Here is a 26,149-nt window from a genome sequence, read left to right as displayed (position 1 = left end):
AAAACTTCCTATCGTGGAAAAGGAAATAATCAAGCCCAAGAAGCACAGAGAATCCCCTACAGAATAGCCCCAAGGAGAAACATGCTAAGACACATATAGATCAAACTAACAAAACTAAACACAAAGAAAAAATACTAAAAGCAGCCAGGGAAAAGCAACAAGTAACATACAAGGGAAACACCATAAAATTAACAGTTGATGTTTCAGAAGAAAGTCTGCAGGCCAGAAGAGAGTGATAGGATATATCTGAAATAATGAAAGGGAAAACACTCAACCAAGATTACTCGCAAGGATCTCATTCAAAATTGATGAAGAAATCAAACACTTTACAGAAAAGCTAAGTTAAGAGAATTCAGCACCACTAAACCAGCTTTACAACAAATGCTAAAGGGACTTCACTAGGCAGGAAACACAAGAGAAGGAAGACTTCCAAAAACAAACCCCAAACATTAAGAAAATGTCAACAGGAACATATATATCAATAATTACTTTAAATTTAAATAGATTAAATGCTCCAACCAAAAGACACAGAATGGTTGAACGGATACAAAAACAAGACACATATATATGCTCTCTACAAGAGACCCACTTCAGATGGAGAGATACACACAAAGAGTGAGGAGATGGAAAAGGATATTCTAAGCAACTGGAAATCAAAAGAGCGCCAGAGTATCAATGCTCATATCAGACAAAACAGACTTTAAAATAAAGAATATTACAAGAGGCAATAAAGGACACTACCTAATGATCAAAGAATCAATCCAAGAAGACATAACAACTGCAAATATTTATGCATCCAACATAGAAGCACCTCAATACATAAGACAAACACTAACAGACATAAAAGAGGAAATCAAAAATAGTAGGGGATTTTACACAACAATAGTAGGGGATTTCAATACCCCACTTACACTAATGGACAGAAAATTAATAAGGAAACACAAGTCTAAAATGACATATCAAGATAGATGGACCTAACATATCTTTGGCACATTGCACCAAATACAGATCTTCTGTATATATATAAAAGAATAAACTTTTATAAAAGTTTTTTATAAAAGAATATAAAACTTTTTACAAAAGTTTTTATAAACAAATATTAAAAAGAATATACTTTTTTCTCAAATGCATATAGAACATTCTCCAGGATAGACCACAACTTGGGTCACAGATCAAGACTTGGTAAATTTAAGAAAACTGAAATCATCAATCATCTTTTCTGGCCACAACACTATGAGATTAGATATCAATTACAGGGGAAAATCTGTAAAAAACACAAACACATGGAGGGTAACAATATGCTTCTGGATAACCAAGAGGTCACTGAAGAAATCAAAGAGGAAATAAAACAATACCTGGAAACAAATGACAATGAAAACACAATGACCCAAAACCTACAGAATGCAGCAAAAGCAGTTCTAAGAGGGAAGTCTATAGCAATACAGTCCTACCTCAAGAAACAAGAAAACAATCAAATAGACGATCCAACATTATACCTGAAGCAACTAGAAAAAGAAGAACAACCAAAAAACCCCAAAGTTAGCAGAAGGAAAGAAATTATAAATGTCAGAGCAGAAATAAATGAAAAAGAAATGAAAGAAACAATATAAAAACTCAATAAAATTACAAACTGGTTCTTTGAGAAGAAAAAAAAAAAAATTGACAAACCATTAGCCAAACTCATCAAGTAAAAAAATAAGGGGACTCAAATCAACAAAATTATAAATGAAAAAAAGAAAGGTTACAACAGACAATGCAGAAATACAAAGGCTCACAAGAGACTACTGCAAGCAACTATATGCCAATAAAGTGAACAACCCGGAAGAAAGGCACGAATTCTTAGAAAAGTACCATCTTCCAAGGTTGAAAAGGAAAACAGAAATCATGAACAAACCAATCACAAGCACTGAATTCAAAACTGTGATCAAAAATCTGCCCCCCTAAAAAAATCCCAGGGTCAAATGGCTTCACAGGTGAATTCTATCAAATGTTTAGCAAAGAGCTAACACCTGTCCTTCTCAAACTCTTCCAAAAAATTGTAGAGGGAAGAACACTTCCAAATTCATTCCATGAGGTCACTGGCACCCTGATACCAAAACCAGACAAGGATATCACAGGAAAGGAAAATTATCAGCCAGTATTACTGATGAACACAAATGCAAAAAAGCCTCAAAAAAAAAAAAAACAAAACAAAAAACTAGCAAACAGAAGCCAGCAACACATACACCATGATCAAGTGGGGTTTATCCCAGGGATGCAAGTATTCCTCAATGTATGCAAATCAATGTAACACACCATATTAAGAAACTGAAACATAAAAATCATATGATAATCTCAAAAGATGCAGAAAAAACTTCTGACAAAATCCAACACCAATTTATGATTAAAAAAAAAAAACCTCTTCAGAAAATGGGCACAGAAGAAGCCTTCCTCAACATAAGAAAGGCTATGCAGGGCAACCCACAACAATCATTTTTCCTGTATGTGCATGCTAAGTCGCTTCAGTCATGTCTGACTCTTTGCAACCCAATGAACCGTAGCTCACCAGGCTCCTCTACCCATGGTATTCTCCAGGCAAGAATACTCGAGCAGCTGCCATGCCCTCCTCTAGGGGATCTTCCCAACCCAGAAATCAGACCTGCATCTCTTTTACATCTCCTGCATTGGAAAGCAGGTTCTTTATCACTAGTGCCACCTGGGGTGAAGAAATGAAAGCATTTTCTCTAAGACTGTGAACAGGACAAGGATGCCCACTCTCCCAACTATTGTTCAACACAGCTTTTGAAGTCCTAGCCACGTTGATAGAGAAGGCAATGGCACCCCACTCCAGTATTCTTGCCTGGAAAAATCCCATGGACGGAGGAGCCTGGTAGGCTGCAATCCATGGGGTCACTAAGAGTTGGACACAACTGAGCGACTTCACTTTCACTTTTCACTTTCATGCACTGGAGAAGGAAATGGCAACCCACTCCAGTATTCTTGCCTGGAGAATCCCAGGGACAGGGGAGCCTGGTGGGAGGCCGTCTATGGGGTCGCACAGAGTCAGACACAACTGAAGCGACTTAGCAGCAGCAGCAGCAGCAGCAGCTATGATCAGAGAAGAAAAAGAAATAAAAGGAATCCAGATTGGAAAAGAAGTAAAACTCTCACTGTTTGCAGACGAACCAACAATAGACATAGAAAATCCTAAAGATACTATCAGAAAATTACTAGAGCCCATCAGTGAATTTAGTAAAGTCACAGGATACAAAATCAATACACAGAAAACCTTTGTATTCCTCTACACTAACAACAAGAAATCAGAAAGAGAGATTAAGGAATCAATCCCATTCACCACTGCAACAAAAAGAATAAAATACCTAGGAATAAACCTAATTAAGGAGACAAAAGACCTGTATACAGAAAGCTGTAAGACATTTTGAAAGAAATCAAAGATGCCAGAAACAGATGGGGAAAGATACCATGTTCGCTGGATTGAAAGAATCAATATTGTGAAAATGATTAAACTACCCCAAACAATCTACAGGTTGAATACAACCCCTATCAAGTTACCAATGGCATTTTTCACAGAACCAAAACAAAAAAATTCACAGCGTTTATGGAAACACAAAAGATCCTGAAAAGCAAAAGCAATCTTGAGAAAGGACACTAGAGCTGGAGGAATCAACCTTTCTGACTTCACACGATACTACAAAGCTACAATCATCAAGACAGTATGGTACTGGCACAAAAAATACAGACCAACGGAACAAGACAGAAAGCCCAGAGATCAACCCAAGCACCTACGGGTGCCTTATCTTTGACAAAGATGGCAAGAAAATATAATGGAGAAAAGACAATCTCTTCAATAAGTGGTGCTGGGAAAACTGGATACTTACGTGTAAAAGAACAAAATTAGAACACTTCCTAACACCATACACTAAAATAAACTCAAAATGGATTAAAGACCTAACTGCAAGACCAGGAAGTATAAAACTCTTGGAGGAAAATGGGCAGTACACTCGTTGACAGAAGTTGCAGCAAGATTCTCTGTGACCCATCTCCTAGAGTAATGGAAATAAAACCAAAAATAAACAAATGGGACCCAATTAAACTTGGAAGCTTTTGCATAGCAAAGAAAGCCATAAACAGGATGAAAAGACAACCTTCAGAATGGGAGAAAATAATTGTAAACGAAGCAACTGACAAAGGATTAATCTCTACAAGCAACTCATGCAGCTTAATACCAGAAAAACAAAGAGCCCAATCAAAAAATGGGCAGAAGGCCTAAAAAGACATCCAGAGAAGACATACAGATGGCCAATAAACAGACACACACACACACACACACAAATGCTCAACACTGCTCATTATGAGAAAAATGCAAATCAAAACTACAAGGAGCTATCACCTCACACCAATCTGAATGACTAGCATCAAAAAAATCTACCAACAATAAATGCTGGAGAGGATGTGGAGAAAAGGGAACCCCACTGCACTGGCATGTGAACTGATCACTATGGAGAACAGTATGGAAGTTACTTTAAAAAATAAAACTAGCAATACAACCAGTATATGATCCAAGGGTCGCACTACTGGGCATATACCCTGAGAAAACCATAATTCAAAAAGACACATGTACCCAAATAGTCATTACAGCTCTATTTACAATAGCCAGGGCATGGAAGCAACCTAGATGTCCATCAACAGATGAATGGATAAAGAAGTAGCGCTACACACACACACACACACACACACACACGAAGCAACCAAGATGTCCATCAACAGATGAATGGATAAAGAAGTAGCGCTACACACACACACACACACACACACACACACACACGAAGCAACCAAGATGTCCATCAACAGATGAATGGATAAAGAAGTAGCGCTACACACACACACACACACACACACACACACACACACACACACGAAGCAACCAAGATGTCCATCAACAGATGAATGGATAAAGAAGTAGTGCTACACACACACACACACACACACACACACACACTGGAGTATTACTCAGCCATAGAAAGGAACTAATCTGAGTCAGTTCCAGTGAGGTGGATGAACCTGAAGCCTGTTGCACAGAATGAAGTAAGTCAGAAACAGAAAAACAGATAGCATATATTAATGCACGCATATGGAATCTAGAAAGATTGTGCTGATGAACCCACTTGCAGGGCAGGAATAGAGATGCAGTCACAGAGAACAGACTTGTAGACACGGCAAAGGGGAAGGAAAGGGTGGGACGAACTGAGAGATGGCACTGAAGCGTATCCGTCACCATGTGTGAAACAGGTAGCTAGCAGGAAGCTCCTGTGTAACACAGGGAGCGTGACCCAGCGCTCTGTGACGATCTAAATGGGTGGGACGGGGTGAGCGGTGGCAGGGAGGTGCAAGAGGAAGGGGACATATGTAAACTTATGGCTGATTCACGTTGTTGTACAGCCAAAAGCAATACAACATCGTAAAGCAGTCATCCTCCAGTTAAAAAGAAATTTAAAAGAAAAGCCCAGACCAAGGCTTATACTTCTCTGTGTCCCACCTGTGATGCCCACAGTAAGGGAGCTGAAGTTTGGGCTCACTAAATCTCCATTTAACAATACAGTCAGTCCTCTGTATCTGTGGGTTCCACCTCTGCAAATTCAACCAATCACAGATGGAACATATTTGGAAAAAAATTTCAGAAAGTTCCAAAATGCGTAACTTGAATTTGCGGCACACCGGCAACTATGTACATTGCATTTACAATTATTCACATAGTATTTATATTGTATTAGTTATCATAAGTAATCTAGAGATGATCTGGAGGACGTGCAGATGTGCCTAGGTGATATGGAAACATCATTTTGTATAAGGGACTTGAGCATCCCATATTTTTTTATCTGCTGGTATCTTGGAACCAATACCCCATAGATACCAAGCAATGACTGTAATTACATTGATGTCTACATGAATTGATTTAACCAGTATTTTTATTTATAAAGGTAACAGTTGGGCCCTCAAGAGCCTTGGGAAATAGAGAGAGACTGAGGGCATTTTCCAGATTTATTTAAAAGGAAAGTCAAGACTAACGGGTAAGAAATTTGGCCAAAGTAAAAAAATGGCTGAAACACAGTTGGACCAAGAGTGCACTCACTTTACAAAAGAAAATGTTTAATAACTAGACTCCAGTCCCTCTGACAAACTTGCCCTTACCCTCAACTCAGTACTTTTCTGCACTAAATGAAAGGGAGTTCCCTTGTAGCTTAGTCAGTTAACAATCTGCCTGCAATGCAGGAGACCAGGGTTCAATTGCTGGGTCAGGAAGATCCCCTGGAGAAGGAAACGGCAATCCACTTCAGTATTCTTACCTGGAGAATCCCATGGACAGAGGAGTCTGGCAGGCTACAGTCCGAGGGGTTGCAAGAGTCGCACACAACTCAGCGACTGAACTGGTGCCGCCAAACAAAAGGTGCTATGCGTCAGCACTCAAGTGCAAAGCCAAAGGTAATTACTCAAATTATCTGGAAAACTCCTGGATTACTTTCTTCCCATTGCTAAAGCAGATGTGCCCTTAATATCCCAGGGCAAACCCATTAAGATTTTAACAGTTAAAAGTCAGAGAAAGGGAAATGCATAAAAAGAATTTTAGAAGCTTTACACTGAACAGTGACAAGAAACTACAAAGTGTTAATGACCCAGAAGCAGAATCAATTTTGTTTTTGATCTAAACTGTGTCCCTGTAACTGCTATAATCTACAGGCTCAGTGCTTTAACTTATGTGCTATTTCCAGCCACAGGAAGGAATTGGGTAGTCATTAAAAAACTGTCACATAAATAGCCACTTACCAGCTCACCTGGGAGTGTAATAGTGGACAAGTAATAAAGAATGCCAATTTTATTTATTTTTCTCCTTGTAAACTCTCTGAGAGAAGGGGCAAGCTGGTAAATTTCCTGACCATTCAACCCTTAATTATTCATACAAGTAGATCCAAGAAGAGTCACAGAGAAGTCAAAATGAATAATAATAATTTTTTTAAATCTTTTATAAATAGCTTTGTAATGAATTCAGATGCTTCTAGCTACCTTCCTTCTTTAAATGACAGAGGGACCACAAGCCTGAAAAGTGGTAGCGCACAGAGGTCAAATACACTAGTCTTGGAGTCATGGGACCAAGGTCTAAGTACTTGAATGGAGAGTCACCAGTCATATAACCCCAAACAAGCTAACGAGTTTCCATTCCCTCATCTGTAAAATGAGGAAGCTAAAACTAACTGCCTTGCCAGTTTGCGGAGAAGACTAAATGATACAAGGCATTTGTGGTATTCAGGACAGCACTTGGAAAATACTTAATAAATATGGTATTGTTAGAGTTTAAGGACTGAAGGGAAAGAAAGAGGATGTACTCACGGTCGAGTGTATTGCAAAGTGATATACAAGTCACTTGAAGCCTAACTGCTGCTCCTCCAAAAATATCTGGGGAACATTCATGTCCTGTAATTGCTTTCACGAAAAGCAAGGTTTTTAAATAGCTACCTATTCTAGGAAAGCAAGAAGAGAAATTTGCTTTTCTTCACCTAAAAAGGTTTCCTCCCTATGTTTCTGGAAGCCTAGTTACTTGTCACACAGGTAGGGACCCACAGATCAGCCCAATAGAAGCCTCTAAGACGACCTAACCAGCAGAGAGGGTGAAACGCCAACATTACCTGTGCCCAGTGGTTTTTAAATACAATCATGCATGTTTCTGGGTCAACTCCCTGCAGGCTCACCGCCCTCTGGATTTTGCTCTCTGTCGCAACGGATGACATCATAAGCCTTCATAAATCAAATGCTCCTAAGTCATATTTAATTTTCATGAAAACTTGGTAGGCAGCCACTAATTTTCAAGGATCACAGTAGCAATGTAACTTCTTCACATTTCATTGTCACCTTCTGAAACCTGTAATGACAATAACAAAAAAAAAATACATATTAAATAGGATATGATTAAATTAAAATCAAAGCATAGACATTCTCAAAGTCCAGCACTGAGCAAAATATCTACAAAATAGACATTTAAGCTCAATCCAAAGCCTTGCTTATATTTTTCTCTCATTTTGCTACTAAAAATATAAAATGATGCCTCCAAAGCTACATGAATAAATTCAAAAATTATTGAGTTTATTCTACTACCACCAACCACAACTCCCTAGATTATTATTCTAAACCATCCAAATCTAGTTTCAAGCAATCAACTACGATTATCAATGGTTGTGGTGTTTAAAAACACCAAGAAACAGAAAAATCTTTAGTTAATAGTGACTAAAATAAATAGCCTGACATAACTTAGGGGAGTTATAGCACAGTACCCCGATTGCCGGGTCCAATAATAACAACTTTTTTAAATCAGTGACTCTCGTAATGTAATTTAAAACATTCTCAGTCATTTCATGGCTACAAACTAAGTTAAGGTTTCTAACTTCCCTGAAAAATAAATATAAAAATAGAATTCCAAGTAACCTTAACAAATCAGATAGAAATGATCCATCAAAAACAAGACAGCGTTTACTTAGTGTAAGTAAAGCACAGCACACTTATCAATGAAAAGTAGCAGTATTATTTATCAGTGAAAAATGAATTATGTAGATAAAATACAAAGAAAGTCAGATTCCAACAGAGTCAGTAAGGAGAAAAAAGATACTGAGGTCACAGAACATACAGAGAATAGTATCCAGTTGTGTGGAGCTAACTCTGACAAAAGCAGTTAAGATATTAGTATTATCTGCTTAGTTTCATCAGCCCAGAAAAGGACTGAGTACAGAGATGGGAGTACCAGACCACCACCTTACCTGTCTCCTGAAAACCTTGTGAGTCAAGAAGTAACAGTTGGAACTGGACATGGAACAACTGACTGGTTCAAAACTGGGAAAGGAGTATACATCAAGGCTATATATGGTCACCCTGCTTATTTGACTTATATGCTGAATACACCATGCAAAATACCAGGCTGGATGAAGCACAAGCTGGAATCAAGATTGCTGGGAGAAATATCAATAACTTCAGATATGCAGATGAGACCACTATAAAGGTAAAAGTGAAGAGGAACTAATAAGTCTCTTGATGAGGGTGAAAGAGGAGGGTGTGAAAAAGCTGGCTTGAAACTCAACACTCAAAAAATTATGATCATGGCGTCTGGTCCCACCACTGCGTGGCACATGTAAGGGAGAAAAGTAGAAACGGTGACAGATTTTATTTTCTTGGGTTCCAAAATCACTGCAGTCATGAAATTAAAAGACGTTCCTTGGAAGGAGAGCTATGACAAACCAAGACAGTGTATTAAAAAGTAGACATATTATTTTGACAACAAAGGTCTGAATAGTCAAAGCTAGGGTTTTCCCAGTAGTCATGTATGGATGAGAGAGTTGGATCATATAGAAGGCTGAGCACTGAAGAACTGATGCTTTTGAACTGTGGTGCTGGAGAAGACTCTTGACAGTCCTCTGGACTGCAAGGAGATTAAACCAGTCAATCCTAAAGGAAATCAACCCTGAATATTCATTGATGCTGAAGCTGAAACGCCAATACTTTGGCCACCTGATGCAAAGAGCCAACTCTCTGGAAAAACCTCTGATGCTGAGAAAGACTGAAGGAAAAAGGAGAAGGGGGCAGCAGAGGATGAGATGGTTGGATGGCATCACCAACTCAATGCACATGAATTTGAGCCAACTCCAGGAGACGGTGAAGGACAGGAAAGCCTGGTGTGCTGCAGTCCATGGGGTCGCAAAGAGTTGGACACGACAGAGCAACTGAACAACAACAACAACAGTACAAAATGTTATTATTATTATTGTTATTATTATTTTTAAGTGTACAGGCTAGAGAGAGTACAGGGGAAAGGAGCCATAATTATCAGAGCACTGAAAAACAAAGTCCATGATAAAACTTCCAGAGGCACAGTGACAAAAGAGTTTTTGTTTTTGTCTTTTAAAGAGACTATGTTCTTTCTTTCTTTTTCCAACGTTTATTTTTGTGGCTGCACTGGGCCTTAGTTGCGGCACGTGGGATTTTTAGTTGTGGCATGCGAACTCTTAATTGCAGCATGTGGGATCTAGTCCCCTGACCAGGGATGGAACCCAGTTCCCCTGCGCTGGGAGCCCAGAGTATCTGCCACTGGACCGCCAGTGAAGTCCCAAGACACTGTTTTCACCTGAGTAATATGAAAGGTATTACAAGAAGAACACTGATCAAACTGATCAACCATTCCTCCTATAAACAATGAAATGCGAGAGGCGGACTTAAGGTGTGTGCCTTAAGGTTAGACTTACGGGTCAAGTTCTTTGTGGGAAACAGAGCAAAACACTGGAAGACAAGTTAAAGGAATATGCCAAACAAGTATTGGGTTGATCAAAATGTTCATTCAGGTTTTTCCATAAGCTCTTATGGAACCATATGCATGTTTTGGTTAACACAATGTTTCTGCTGGGGGGGTGTAGAAGACGCACCAGCCAACATTAAAAGAGCTTTAAAATAAACTTTAGTACATAAGAATAGAAAACTTGTAAGAATTCGTCATCTGAGGAAAGAAATGCTTTTTAAGGAGAACGTCCGAGGAACAGGTATGCAGAAAGAGGGAGGCCTGTTGGAAGGAGGACTGTATACCTGATAAACCTGAAAGGAACAGTTAAATTCTATCTTCCGTGACTATGTTTTATTCTGTAAATTGGCGAATTCTTAATAATACGAACGTGCTTTCAATGAGACACTGTCCAATGACAACCATGGCTCTCTGCCACTGACAGGCATACTTCAATGGGCCCAACTGGTGTTTAAAAATCAGGAGTGGCTGTCCACACACACACAGGTACATGTTCAAACTCACACACACACATGCATGCTTGCTCGCACACTCCCTATGATCCTCCCGCCTCACTCTGATTAGCAGGCTAGCCCTTCTAGACAACATCTCACTGTGCAACCTTGTTTCAAGTGATAAGAGGGAAAAGAAATTCTGATTCAACTTCCTTGTTGTCCTAAACACTGTATCTCTTTGGAAATGTCCAGGTCTCTTATTTAGATGATAACAACAGGGAAAATCAGAGTGCCTGGGTTTATTCCAGAGGCTGAAAAAAATACAAGGCTCTCTCAGATGCCTTCCAGCTCCAGGATCTCAGATTCTTCTTCGAAGGCATTCAGGGAACATAAATCATGCCAACTGCCTCTAAACCAAAAATAGAAACGTGCTTTCTATGATGCTTTACATTAGTTCTCAAAGGGACTTCACATGCCATTTCTTCAGATAGGAGGCCATAGTACAGACAGGACAAATACCTTAACCAAGGCCACAATCTTACTAGTTAGTTCTTTTTTAAAAAATATTTCTTCATCTCCACTGCTACCACCTTAGCCCAAACATCCCTCATCTCTAACAGACTATTACAACTGCTTCCTTTTTTTTTTTAAGTATTTATTAATTTGTGCCAAGTCCTAGATGCAGCATAGGGGACCTAGCTCCCTGGCCATGGATTGAATCTGGGGCCCCTGCGCAGGGTCTCAGCCCCTGGACCAGCAGGGAAGTCCTGCAGGTTTGCTCTGATAGAGATAGACATGTCTCTTGATTCCCAGTCCAGTGTGCTTTCCAGAAACTATATTCTCCTTTGTAACGCTTGTAATCCCTGACCCCAGTCCCTTAAGGAAACTGTATCTTCTCTGACAGAAACACATTTCACTTGGTTGATGCTTATCCAATCATACTCTTGAGGCAGATGCCTGGATTATAGAAATCAATCAATATGCCATGATTATAGAAACCACAACATCAAGAGAACTTGGGACAAAAGAGAAGGGGAGGCAAGCCCAGAAAGTCATGTTTGGGAAGGAAAGGCTGTATCAGGAGACCCTGCCAATGCAAACGCCACCCAAGCACCCAGAGGCCAGGTGGTTCTTTCCATACTCTCTCATTCACAGGCCAGAGTGGCAAAGCGCTGGTGTGGCCCCAGGACAGTGCAGAACCGAAAGCAACGGTTCCATATTTGTGAGTGATGTGTAAGGACACATTTCCTCAAGGATCACGGTTTTCAACCTATTTCGGCATTTTCCCATTATCAGCCTTTCCTTTTTCCAATTCCAAGCTTTTTCTTTAACTCTCAGATAACAGCTAAAAATCCCAAGTGAAGACAGAGGACAAAACTAAGCAAAAGGCTGTGAGCAGACAGGAGAGGCTGCGGGAGTTAGACCATGCCTGCGTGCCGCGTGCCGTCACTGCATGGCACCCCCTCTGGTCCTCTGCTCTCTTCAGCCGCAGGCATCTGGAGCTGGGACCGGTCAGAGCCAAGCTCAGGGCCCAGCTCGCTGCTCCTGGCCCACACGCCACCCGTTCTCCCCATAAATGCAAACGTGCACATCAACGCGAATTTCATGCCCAAGAAAAAGCTCTAGAAATCATTCAGCTCTTAAAGGACTGATGTTTTTTCCGTTCCTCAGACAAACCACCACTAATAAAAAATACCCAAATGACTCTTTTCCCCACAGCGGTTGCGAGTGGTATGATGTGGTAGTTGAGACTTTTGGTCTTGGAGTGGAGAAATGAGCTGTCAAAATACATGTCTGCCTGTCTGTCTGTATGTATGTATGTATGCTGAGATATCAACACAGGTTCTATACTGCAAAGACGGAACTGATTATATTATTTCCAAAGACACTACTGAGTAGTCACATTTATAGATATTATTAATATTACATACAGAAATATTTTCCATCAATAATGAGAAGGAAATTCTATTAAACGTTGTTGAAGACAGAATAACTGACATAAGAATTACCTGTGTCTTTATTTGCCCTTTTTTGAAAGTCATATTTTTATTTGATTTTGAAAAAAGCAGAAAAATACATTTCCATATCACAGAATTATAAAATATACCACATAATCATAAAAGCCTAGATTCTAGTCATATAGATCATACTTCTTTCCAATGTAAAAATTCCTTCAGTGTCACTCCCAAACAGACCTCTAATTTCAGTCTCTCTCAAAAACTATAATACTTACGAGAGCTATAAATGTGTCAAAATCACATTTTTTCACAGTGACTATATTTTAATATTTTTCACTATCAGGCTGAACTTACAATGTACACATTTTGGTATTTAATAAAACATTATATCATACTGTCATCAAGAAAGCAAGAGAGTTCCAAAAAAACATCTACTTTTGTTTTATTGGTTGTGCCAAAGCCTTTGACTTTGTGGATCACAACAAACTGTGGAAAATTCTAAAAGAGACAGGAATACCGACCACCTGACCTGCCTTCTGAGAAATCTATATGCAGGTCAGAAAGTAACAGTTAGAACTGGACATGGAACAACAGCCTGGTTCCAAAGGGAAAGGGGTACATTAAGGCTGTATATTGTCACCCTGCTTCTTTAACTTATATGCAGAGTATACCATGCAAAATGCTGGGCTGAAATCAAGATTGCTGGGAGAAATATCAATAACCTCAGGTACTCAGATGACACCACCCTTATGGCAGAAAGCAAAGAACTAAAGAACCTCCTTGATGAAAGTGAAAGAGGAGAGTGAAAGAGTTGGCTTAAAACTCAGCATTCAGAAAACTAAGATCATGGCATCCAGTCCCATTACTTCAAGGCAAATAGATGGGGAAATAGTGGGAAACAGTGACAGAATTTATTTTGGGGGGCTCCAAAATCACTGCAAATGGTGACTGCAGTCATGGAATGAAAAGACACTTGCTCCTTGGAAGAAAAGCTATGATCAACCTAGGCAGTGTGTTAAAAAGCAGGAACATTACTTTGCCAACAAAGGTCCGTCTAGTCAAAGCTATGGTTTTTCCGGTAGTCATGTATGGATGTTAGAGTTGGACTATAAAGAAAGCTGAGCACTGAAGAATTGATGCTTTTGAACTGTGGTGTTGAAGAAGACTCTTGAGAGTCCCTTGGACTGCAAAGAGATCCAATGAGTCAATCCTAAAGGAAATCAGTTCTGAATACTTATTGGAAGGACTGATGCTGAAGCTGAAGCTCTGATACTTTGGCTACTTGATGTGAAGAACTGACTCACTGGAAAAGACCCTGGTGCCGGGAAAGATCGAAGGTGGGAGGAGAAGGGGACGACATAGGATGAGATGGTTGAATGGCATCACCGACTCAATGGACACGAGTTTGAGCAAGCTCTGAGAGTTGGTGATGAACAGGGAACCCTGGTGTGCTGCAGTCCACGGGGTCACAAAGAGTGGGACACGACTGAGCGACTGAACTGAGCTGAGCTCACACTGTCCTTCAATTTAAGATATTTAAATATCCTTTTCCATATTTAAATATCTGTGTAGTTGCTAAGCTGTGTCTGCTTCTTCGTGACCCCTTGGACTGTAGCTTGCCAGGCTCCCCCATCCATGCGATTCTCCAGGCAAGAATAGTGGAGTGGGTTGCCACTCCCTCCTCCAGGGGACCATCCTGACCCAAGGACTGAACCTGCATCTCCTGCACTGGCAGGCAGGCTCTTCATCAGTGAGCCACCAGTGAAGCCCCTAAATCTGTTTGTTTCTATTTTGCATGTGCACTCATTCACATTGCTTTTAAATTGTATATAAGTGATATCATACAGTATTTAAATACAATATTTTCTAATAACGGATTATTTTAAAAATCCTAAAGAGAAAGAAATGGATGGTGACCTTAAGGAGAGACATAGCCTAGGGAACATTTTTGTTAAGGGAAAACTGATCCTGTTTGCAGATCTAACGAGAAGGAATCAACTATCATGGAGAATTTGAAGATACCCGCCACCCGACCGCCCCCGACTCCCGCCACCCACACACACACAAAGATTCTGATGGAGCAAGAGGATCAGGAGAAAGGTGAGGTCAAGAGCACAGGTAGGAGAGACCTAGAGATAAGAGAAGCAAGGCTGACTCTTCACAGTTCAGTTCAGTGCAGTCGCTCAGTCATGCCCGACTCTTTGCGACCCCATGGACTGCAGCACGCCAGGCTCTTTTCATAGCAAGTCACCAGATCTTGAACTTGATGGACAAACATGGCAGGTTCCCTTTCCATCTTCCCTTCTCCTTCCCTCCTGATATAACTCTGGCTGGTTTCTGGACATGATCAGAGTTTAGGTGGATTTAAAGTAGGCAACTCTTGCCTGGAAAATCCCTTGGACAGAGGAGCCTGGTAGGCTGCAGTCCATGGGGTCGCTAAGAGTCGGACACGACTGAGCGACTTCACTTTGATTTTTCACTTTCATGCATTGGAGAAGGAAACGGCACCCCACTCCAGTGTTCTTGCCTGGAGAATCCCAGGGACGGGGGAGCCTGGTGGGCTGCCGTCTATGGGGTCACACAGAGTCGGACACGACTGAAGCGACTTAGCAGCAGCAAAGCAGGCAACAGAGTATCAGTGCTGAGAGTTTTTACCTCAGTTCTCCAAGCATGGAAGGCAGAAAACATAAGGTCCTACTCAGAGACTTAAGCTTCGACTGGGAGATGGGGTCTAAGACAGGAGGAGGCTCTTAGTCTGAAACCTTGCTTGGGGGAGTAATTAGGATTAAGTGATTATTTCTCAGGTCTCTCCCAGCTCAAAAGTCATTATTTTCTATCTTTTATTGCAACCATTATACTAATTGTGGAGGAGTAATCAGATAATCTGGAAAAGGAAATGGCAACTCACTCCAGTATTCTTGCCTGGGAAATCCCATGGACAGAGGAGCCTGGTGGGCTACAGTCCTTGGGGCTGCACAGAGTCAGACATTACTGAGTGCAGTACGCAATCAGATAATTATTAAAAGAGGATGACAGCCATGGTGCACAAATCTCTGTAAGAATTCCAGTTGTAAATGGGATTCTATCTGTAGCATTTCTTATGAGTAAAGCATATTTCACATAAGGAATCCAGAGCACAGAAATCAGCCATCTCAAAATATAACCTGTAGTTGGTTGGTTGGATTTTTTTCCTGAGCAACTGCCAGCAGGAAAAAAAAAAAAAAAACTCATTGTTTTAGAATGTACTTTAGAAGGCTCTGAATTGGCTGCTATTAAATACATAGTCTATTAATATAAATGTACTAATCAAACAAAATTCCATCTAAGGGTGAAGACTCCTCAAATATTGGGGAAGTCTGAAGAGAGGGGAAGTGTGTGCCCTCAATTACAACTAATAGCGATGGTGGAGGATTCATTTTGGGTCAAACTGCCTCAGACAACCTCTCCGTAGAGCCTTATAAAAATCTATTAAGAGGACATCCTCCCTGTGCTCTAATCTCTGGCCCAGTTTCCTTTTCTCTCTTGCTACTGTATCACATCGGAATGCTGGGCTGTGGAAAATAAAGCCAGCATCCAACAGCCCCTGACTCCTGGACCTTGTCCTAAGACTCCCTCAGCTTGTTGCCTCGTTCAGTTCGCTATCCATCATTCCAGCAAAGCTCACATTGTTTTGCTCCCCTAAGTTGTAGGTAACCTGTTAACACATAGGCTGAAAACAGAGAAAATGCTTGCAATGCGTGCATTCCAAATGGTTTCAGGCTTTGATAAATGCGTGCCTCAAAACAGTAACCAGATTTCAGAAAACTGTTAATAATGCCAGGAAATAATTCCACCATGTTTTACATCTTAATTTCACTAGAACAAGTTGCCAGCCAACTAGGTCAAACCCAAGCACCATGCAAGTGACTGATAAGCAGATTGAATGAGGAAGAAAAATGAAAGTTATTATCTAAAACATACCAAAAATTTGTTATGGGACTTAATTTTTAAGGCTGCTTAAGAAACTAAACCACTAGTGGCAAAGATTTGGACAGTAAAAATTATAGCTTTTGAAAAGTACAGCAAATGTTGAGACATCAGCTCATTGGTGACTGAACAGGAACGTCTCTTCCACACGTGGAATGATTTGTCAGAATGTGAAAACCAGACCATTCTTGGGCAAAGTCTCCCCAACAACCCAATCAATCGCTATAATTTTGGTAGTGTGCACCATCCAGTCACATAACTATTTTGCTGAAACCCATTAAGGGGTAACTCAGTTACCCCTTTACAGTATCTGCTGTAAAACTCTAAAATTTAGCTAAGGTAAATTCAGAGATAAATTTATCTGACAAATTCCACAGGGAAGTATTTTAAAGCAGGGATTTAAGGTAGATGCTCTGGATTTCTAAGAACTCTCTCATACTAATGAAGTTCTTCTCAAGAAATTCTCCTCGGGGGAAAAAAAACCTTAAGTTTTTGACCAACATGTCTTGGCCATTTTCCCTGGAAAAGGAGGTAGCTTTGGGAAGTTATGTTGCTTAGTTTAATACCTGTCTTTGCAGCTCTATCAATCAGAATTAGTTCCGTTCCACCAGTCTTTCAAATGCCTATATGCGAAAAATTTCAAATATGCAACCTGCAGCGTAATTAAGCCGATGTGCTGATTACCTTTTGGAACAGCAACAGGAAAAAAAAAAATCTCCTTTTCAAAAATGTCCTTCATCCATGCGTGGTTTAAGATGTACTAAGTGCAATGAGTGTACTAACAATAAAATTCCATATATATTCACAAATCTCACAAATTGTGGGCATATTTCCCTGGAGAGAGGTGGCTACAGTTTTCAGCCAATTCTAACAAGGGTCCATGAATTGCCCGCCTTCAAAAACGTTTATAAGCCACTTTAAATTGCATTCATATAGAGTCCCAAAACAGAGGCTAACAGCCAGTTCAAATTCTAAAAATATTACTGAAGACAGTCATGGAACTTTTGTGACTTTGGAAATACAAAAAGTTCCATTTCAACAGCTTTAGGGGTTGTTTCAGTAACTATGATCTTGAGTAATAAACAGGGCAGGCCCCAGAGCCTCACAAATTTCATGGCTGGTTAGATACTTACACTCCAACTCCAAAGCACTGCAAGGTGTGGCGTCAGAGGCACAAAGTGATTAACATCTTTCTAATATTAGCAACAGGCTCAAAGAGCATATGTCAATTAGGACAAAGTACCTTTCTTCACCAGTTTACGAAACGAGCCGTGAAGAGTGTGGGTGCCTTCTGTACATGTAAACATCATAGACATGGAGTAAGTCACCAGTACTTAAAATATCCAATACAGCTATCCTGACTTCACATAGGTGGAATAATGAGCACGTGTACCCTGGAGGAGGAAATGGCAACCCACTCCAGTATTTTTGCCCCAAAAATCCCATGGACAGAGGAGGCTGGCGGGCTACAGTCTATGGGGTTGCAAGCAGTCAGACACGACTGAGCATCTGCGCGTAGCACTTATATGGTAACCTAATAAATTCCCCATTTCTTAACTTTTTATGATCATAAAATTAATGAAAGACTTCGTTACATGCAAATATAATAAACTAACAAATGGTATCACTGCTGAACCAAAATTTAAAAGACTATTTTTTCATCCAAGAGTAGGCAAAAGATTCTAGAAGTTCATAATAAAAATCTACGGTTTAAAGTAGTTAACCACTCACACATATATTATTGCTATGATCCGTTTATCATCAAGATTTCATACTAATAAAAAATAAAAAGCAAGATTTAGGATCACCGAAAAATTTCAGAGGCAAAAAAATTTAACTCGAAAGTTCTCCTTGCTCAGTAACAACTGCCTGGGCCTCAGTCGTATATTATCAATGTCCAGATTTACATATTTCAAGAGGGGACTTAGGAAACATAAAAATGGGTCCATCTCATATACCTCAGGTGAGAAACTATACTGCTGTTCTACCTGCGAAGAGCAATTTGGCAACAGCCTTCGAAACTGAATTTGAACAGCAAAATCACTTCTGTTCTATTCTAACATTAGAATAAACGCTAATCACCTTGTACCTCAGACGCCACACCTTGCAGTGTTTTGAGTCAGAGTGTAAGTATCTAACCAGCCATGAAATTTTTAACACAGAGTCTTGCCCTGATTATTACACAAGATCACAGTTACTCACAGGCTAGAACAACCCCTGAGCTGCTGAAATGGAACTTCTCGTATCACTGAAGTCACAAGAGTCCCATGATTGTCTCTTCAGTAATAACTTTAGAATCTGAGTTGGCTGTTAGCCTCTGTTTGGGGACTCTTCATAGTTTTACCATGAATGCATCTTTAAGGTGGCTTAAAAAATTTTTCTGAAGTACATGTACATCCTATAAGTACATTTCCACATTACAAAATGACATAGTGAATAACAGCAAAGAGTTGACACTTACTGTGCCAGGCACTATTCTGAAGACATTATACCATTAACGCATTAAATCTTCTCAGCAATCCTGTGAACTACACTTCCCTCTTCTACAAGATACAGAAACAGGCACAGAGAAGTAAATGTGCTGGTCTAATCAAGGTCACACAGATATCCTGGGGTCTAACCATTAGTACCTCTCAAACTATAGAGATACCCTCTGAGGCACTGCTTAGATAGTAGACAACTGGAAAGACCCCAAACATCCATCAGCAACAGTTGGGTTATATACATAAATATAGTGAAATACTACATCACAATTTTAAAAAGGATGCAGATTGGCCAAGACAGTGGACTAGAAAGACCCTGAGCTCACCTGCTCTCCCAACACACCAAAATCACAACTATTTGCAGAACAGCCATTGATGATAAAGACCTAAACCAAGCAGAGAAGATCTTTCACCATTAAAGACATTCAGGGGGAAGCGCAGCGAGACGGGCAGAAGAGGCAAACTCAGGACACAGTCGGTCGGGGTGGGCAACACACAAACCGGAGAATGACTGTATTAGAGAAGTTCCGCCACGTGCGTGAGAGTCACAGGCCCACACACGCTGGGCTCCCCCGCCCAGGAGTCCTGTACCAGGAACACGGCCCCCCGAGCATTCAGCTTTGAAGGCCAGCAGGGCCTAAATTCAGGAGTCCCAAAGGACTAGTGGAAATAGACATTTCACTTGTAAAGGGAGGACACACAATCTCACAGGCACTGAGACCCAGAGTAAAAGCAGCAATTTCATAAGAGGCAGAGCCAGACCTATGTGTTAGTGTTAAAGGTCTCCCAAGAGTGCCAAGGGGCAACTGCAGCTCACCCACGGGCACTGATACTGGTGACAGCCACTCTTGGGAGCCCCTTCTACCGCATGGATGGGCATCAGTGTGGAGTCCTTCCTTTAGCTTATTAGTGCCAAGACCTGGCACCACTCAACAGCCTATAGGTACAAGTGCTGGGAGAGAGGCCTCAGGCCAAGTGACTAACTGGGCAGACACAGCCCCAGCCATAAGCAGACAGACTGCCTAAAGACTTCCTGAGCCCACAGCCCCCTCTAGACATGCCTCTAGAAACAGCCCTGGCCACTAAAGGGCGAACACTCAATTCCACATACCAGGGGGCAGACCACAGACATTAGGAAACCACAGACCTGCAGCCTGCAGACCCCGACAGCCCACCACAGGCCATGCACTCTGGGACCATCTGAGTCCTGCTTCTGCCCACCAGCAGGCCAACAAAAGCTTTGAGCCACCCCGGGCCCTACACCAATGGTGTCAGGAACCGTTCCCTCATCACCAGCAACTTGACACCAGCTCTGGGATGCCCAGGCATTGCTACCAGACTCTAGGACCCAGCTCTGCCTGCCAGAAACCCAGCACTAACCCCAGGGCCTGGTGTCACCCAACAGTGGGGAGGAAACAAACCCGAAGTCTTCCGAGCCCTGAGTCCAGCCCCGTGGGGCCAGCACTAGCCCTGGGGCACCCTGGCATTCTGCAGAAAGTTGCATCTTAACCAGGTCCTACCAACTAGAGTCAACAGCCTCCACAAAAGGCAGGGCTTGGCAACCAACTGGGCCAGGAGTCAAGCAAGCCTAGCAGACTGCCCACACAATCAACCTGCCCCAAGAGAAAGATCCCATGCGGCCCTCGCGAGGGGGAACCCCTAGAGCGTAGAGCTTGGGGCATGCACTGCTGGGACGCATAGAGTGTCTCCTGTAGAGGGCCACTTCTCCAAGGCTGAAAAATGTACCCAACCTACTGCATCCATAAAGGTACAAACAGTAACTTAGCCAAAATAAAGTGGCAGAGAAATATGTTCCAAATGAAGAAGCTAAATAAAACCCCAGAAGAAGAACTAAGTAAACATGAAACAGGCAATCTGCCCTAGAAATAGTTCAGGAAAACGGTCATAAAGATGGTCAAATGACTCAGGAGAAGAATGGACGCACAGAATGAGAAACCAGAAGTTTTTAACGGAGTTAGAAAATACAAAGAAAAACCAAACGGAGATGAAAAATAAAATAACTGAAATGAAAAACTATACTAGAAGGATTCAACAGCAGAATAAATGATACAAAGGAATGAATCAGTGAGTTGGAAGACAGAGTAGTGGAAATCACTGCTGCAGAACAGAAAAAAAAGAAAAGAATTAAAAGAAATGAGCACAGTATAAAAGATCTCTGGGGTAAGATCAAGTGCAATAATAGTCACATTATAGGGGTTCCATAAAGAGAAGAGAGAGAGAACAGGGTTGAGGACATATGTGAAGACATAACACTGGAAAGGAAGTAGTCACCTAAATCTAAGAAGCACAGAGTCCCACACAGGATTAGCCAAAGAGGAACACATCAAGACACACAGTAATTAAAATGAGAAAAAGATAGAGAAAAGTAAAAGCAGGAAAGTAAAAAGCAAAAAGTAACATATACGGGAACTCTTTTATAGCTATAGCTGATTTTTCAGTAGAAACTCTGTAGGCCAGAAGGGACGGCATGATACGTTTAAAGGAAAAAAATCTACAACCAAGAATACTCTACCCAGCAAGGCTCTCATTCAGATTTGATGGAAAAAATCAAGCTTTAGAGACAAGCAAAAGCTAACCGTTCCGCACCACCGAAACAGCTTTACAACAAATGCTAAAGAAACTTCTCTAGGCAGAAAAAAAAAAAAAAAAAGCGGCGACAACTAGAAACAGTAAAATTACGAAATGAAAAAGCTCATCAGTAAAGGCAAACATACAGTAGAGGTGGGTAATCATCCCCATGCAAAGCTAGCAGGCAGGTAAAGGGACGGAAGTGGCAAAATAATCTATAACCACAACCAGCAGTTAAGAGACACTCAAAACAGCTAGCTGCAAAGCATGGTGTCAGAAACAGGAATCACAAGGGGAAGGGAATACAGATGCAGGGGTTTTTTAATGCAATTGAAATTTTGATTTTAATTTAATTGCAATTTAAAGCTATCATGTATATAGAGAGATTTCTATATAAAACAACACATGGCAACAACAAACCAGAGACCTATAATAGATATACACTCAAAAAAGAAAAAGGAATCCAACGTAACACTAAAGAGAGTCATCAAATCACAAGATAAGAACAAAAACGAAGGGGGCGAGATATACAAAACAACACCAAAACAATGAACAAAATGGCAATGAGAAGACACATTATCAATAATTACCATAAACGTAAATGGACTACATGCTCCAATCAGAACAGAGAGAGTGGCTGAATGGATAAAACAAAACAAGACCCACAGCTCTGCCGCCTGCAAGAGACTCACTAGATCTAAAAACACACACTGAGAGTGAGAGGGTAGAAAAACTCCTCCACGCAAAGGGAACTCAACAGAAAGCCAGAGCAGCAATACACAGGTAAAATAGACTTTAAAATAAAGACTGTAACAAGAGACAGAGAAAGACACTGCATAATGTTTAGGGGTCAATCCAAGAGGAAGATATAGAAACTAAATATACTCACAACCAACCTTAATATATAAGGGAAATAAGAGACATAAAAGGGGAACTTGACGGTAACACAGTAATAGTAGACGGGGGCTGCTGCTTTAACAGCCCCCTTACATCAATGGACAGATCATCCAGACAGAAAATCAGTAAGGAAACTCTGACCTTAAATGGCACATCAACTGATAAACAAAGGGCATTTCACCCCACAGCAGCAGAATACACATTCTTTTCAACTACATGAAAAACTCTCCAGGATCCATCACATATTAGGAACAAAACAGTCTCAATACATTTAAGAAAACTGAAATCATATTAAGCATCTCTTCCAACCACAAGGGTAGAAATAAACTACAAAAAAAAAAAAAATACTGCAAAAACCACAAACATGTGTTGGCTAAACAGTATGCTACTAAGCAATCAATAAATCAATGAAAAAATCAAAGAAGAAATAAAAAAATATCTAGAGGCATTTCATTTCAATAAAATGAAAACATTACAATCCAAAACCTTTGAGATGCAGCAACAGCAGTTCTAAGAGGGACGTTTACAGCGATACAACTTTACGTCAGGAAACAAGAAAAATCTCAAACCAACAACCTCACCTTACACCTAACTGGACTTGGTAAAAAAGAACAAACGAATTCCAAAGTTAGTAAAGGGAAAGAAAGCCTAAAGATCAGAGGCGAAATAAGTGAAATAAAGACCAAAATATAAAAGATCAATGAAACGAAAAGCTGGTTCTTTGAAAAGATGAACAAAATTAATACACTTTTAGCCAGACTTGTGAAGAAACAACGGGAGAGGGCCCAAGTGAATAAAATCAGAAATGAAAAAAGATGAAGTTAGAGCCAACACCACAGAAATATAAAGGATCGTAAGAGAATACTACAAACAGCTGTAAGCCAATGAAATAGATAACTTAGAGGACATGGACAAATTATTAGAAAGGTACCATCTCCTGAGACTGAACAAGGAAGAAAGAAAAATCTGAACAAACCAATTTCCAGTAAGGAAACTGAATAAGGGACAACCCCCAACAAACAAAAGTCCAGGACCAGATGGCTTCACAGGTGAATTCTAAACATTCAGGGAAGAGATAACACATATTCTTTGAAACTCTTCTGAAAAATTGCAGAAGAACATTTTCACACTTTTTCTATGAGATAACATCCTCATACCAAAAACAAAGATATCACACACATACAAATTATAGGTCAATATCACTGATGACCATAGGTGCAAAAACCCTCAGCAAAATATCAGCAAACTGAGTTCAACAATTCATTAAGAGGATCATAACAATGATTAAGTGGGATTCATCCCCGGGAGGCAGTGATTCTTCAATACCTGCAAAGCAATCAGCGGGCTACACCATATTAATGAAGTGAAGAATAAAAACCATATGATGGTATCAATAGATGCAGAAAAAGGTTTCAACAAAATTTAAAATCCATTTATGTTTAAAATCAATATCACGGTAATCCAAGTCTGTGCCCCAACCCGTAACGCTGAAGAAGCTGAAGTTGAACGGTTTCATGAACACCTACAAGACCTTCTAGAACTAACAACCAAAAAAGATGTCCTTTTCATTACAGGGGCCTGGAATGCAAAAGTAGGAAGTCAAGAAACACCTGGAGTAACAGGCAAATTTGGCCTTGGAATGCAGAATGAAGCAGGGCAAAGACTAATAGAGTTTTGCCAAGAAAATGCACTGGTCATAGCAAACACCCTCTTCCAACAACACAAGAGAAGACTCTACACATGGCCATCACCAGATGGTCAACACTGAAATCAGATTGATTATATTCTTCACAGCCAAAGATGGAGAAGCTCTATACAGTCAACAAAAACAAGACCAGGAGCTGACTGTGGCTCAGATCATGAACTCCTTATTGCCAAATTCAGACTTAAATTGAAGAAAGTAGGGAAAACAGCTAGACCATTCAGGTATGACCTTAATCAAATCCCTTATGATCATACAGTGGAAGTGAGAAAGAGATTTAAGGGCCTAGATCTGATAGATAGAGTGCCTGATGAACTATGGAACGAGGTTCGTGACATTGTACAGGAGACAGGGATCAAGACCATCCCCATGGAAAAGAAATGCAAAAAAGCAAAATGGCTGTCTGGGGAGGCCTAACAAATAGCTGTGAAAAGAAGAGAGGTGAAAAGCAAAGGAGAAAAGGAAAGATATAAGCATCTGAATGCAGAGTTCCAAAGAATAGCAAGAAGAGATAAGAAAGCCTTCTTCAGCAATCAATGCAAAGAAATAGAGGAAAACAACAGATTGGGAAAGACTAGAGATCTCTTCAAGAAAATTAGAGATACCAAGGGAACATTTCATGCAAAGATGGGCTCGATAAAGGACAGAAATGGTATGGACATAACAGAAGCAGAAGATATTAAGAAGAGGTGGCAAGAATACACAGAAGAACTGTACAAAAAAGATCTTCACAACCCAGATAATCATGATGATGTGATCACTAATCTAGAGCCAGACATCTTGGAAAGTGAAGTCAAGTGGGCCTTAGAAAGCATCACTACGAACAAAGCTAGTGGCGGTGATGGAATTCCAGTGGAGCTCTTTCAAATCCTGAAAGATGATGCTGTGAAAGGGCTGCACTCAATATGCCAGCAAATTTGGAATACTCAGCAGTGGCCACAGGACTGGAAAAGGTCAGTTTTCATTCCAATCCCTAAGAAAGGCAATGCCAAAGAATGCTCAAACTACTGCACAATTGCACTCATCTCACATGCTAGTAAAGTAATGCTCAAAATTCTCCAAGCCAGGCTTCAGCAATACGTGAACCATGAACTCCCTGATGTTCAAGCTGGTTTTAGAAAAGGCAGAAGAACCAGAGATCAAATTGCCAACATCCGATGGATCATGGAAAAAGCAAGAGAGTTCCAGAAAAACATCTATTTCTGCTTTATTGACTATGCCAAAGCCTTTGACTGTGTGGATCACAATAAACTGTGGAAAATTCTGAAAGATGGGAATTCCAGACCACCTAACCTGCCTCTTGAGAAATCTGTATGCGGGTCAGGAAGCAACAGTTAGAATTGGACATGGAACAACAGATTGGTTCCAAATAGGAAAAGGAATACGTCAAGGCTGTATATTGTCACCCTGCTTATTTAACTTCTATGCAGAGTACATCATGAGAAAGGCTGGACTGGAAGAAACACAAGCTGGAATCAAGATTGCCAGGAGAAATATTAATAACCTCAGATATACAGATGACACCACCCTTATGGCATAAAGTGAAGAGGAGCTAAAAAGCCTCTTGATGAAAGTGAAAGAGGAGAGCGAAAAAGTTGGCTTAAAGCTCACCATTCAGAAAACAAAGATCATGGCATCCGGTCCCATCACTCCATGGCAAATAGATGGGGAAACAGTGGAGACAGTGTCAGACTTTATTTTTTTGGGCTCCAAAATCACTGCAGATGGTGACTGCAGCCATGAAATTAAAAGACGCTTACTCCTTGGAAGAAAAGTTATGACCAACCTAGATA

General features: G+C 40.5%; 1 protein-coding gene across 1 annotated transcript in view; it reads right to left on the bottom strand.

The window, feature by feature from the left end:
* FAM160A1 (family with sequence similarity 160 member A1) overlaps positions 1-26,149 on the bottom strand; it is a 305,023-nt gene that overhangs the window by 105,591 nt on the left and 173,283 nt on the right. The window contains exon 3 of the mRNA XM_018061598.1: positions 7,680-7,912. Within this exon, the coding sequence (XP_017917087.1) occupies positions 7,680-7,784 (105 nt within the window). The 5' untranslated portion in view covers positions 7,785-7,912. The remainder of the gene's footprint in view (positions 1-7,679; positions 7,913-26,149) is intronic.

Source organism: Capra hircus, chromosome 17, assembly GCF_001704415.2.
Source record: "Capra hircus breed San Clemente chromosome 17, ASM170441v1, whole genome shotgun sequence".
In the NCBI taxonomy this organism is placed as follows: domain Eukaryota; kingdom Metazoa; phylum Chordata; class Mammalia; order Artiodactyla; family Bovidae; genus Capra; species Capra hircus.
This window is presented reverse-complemented; position numbering and strand designations above follow the sequence as displayed.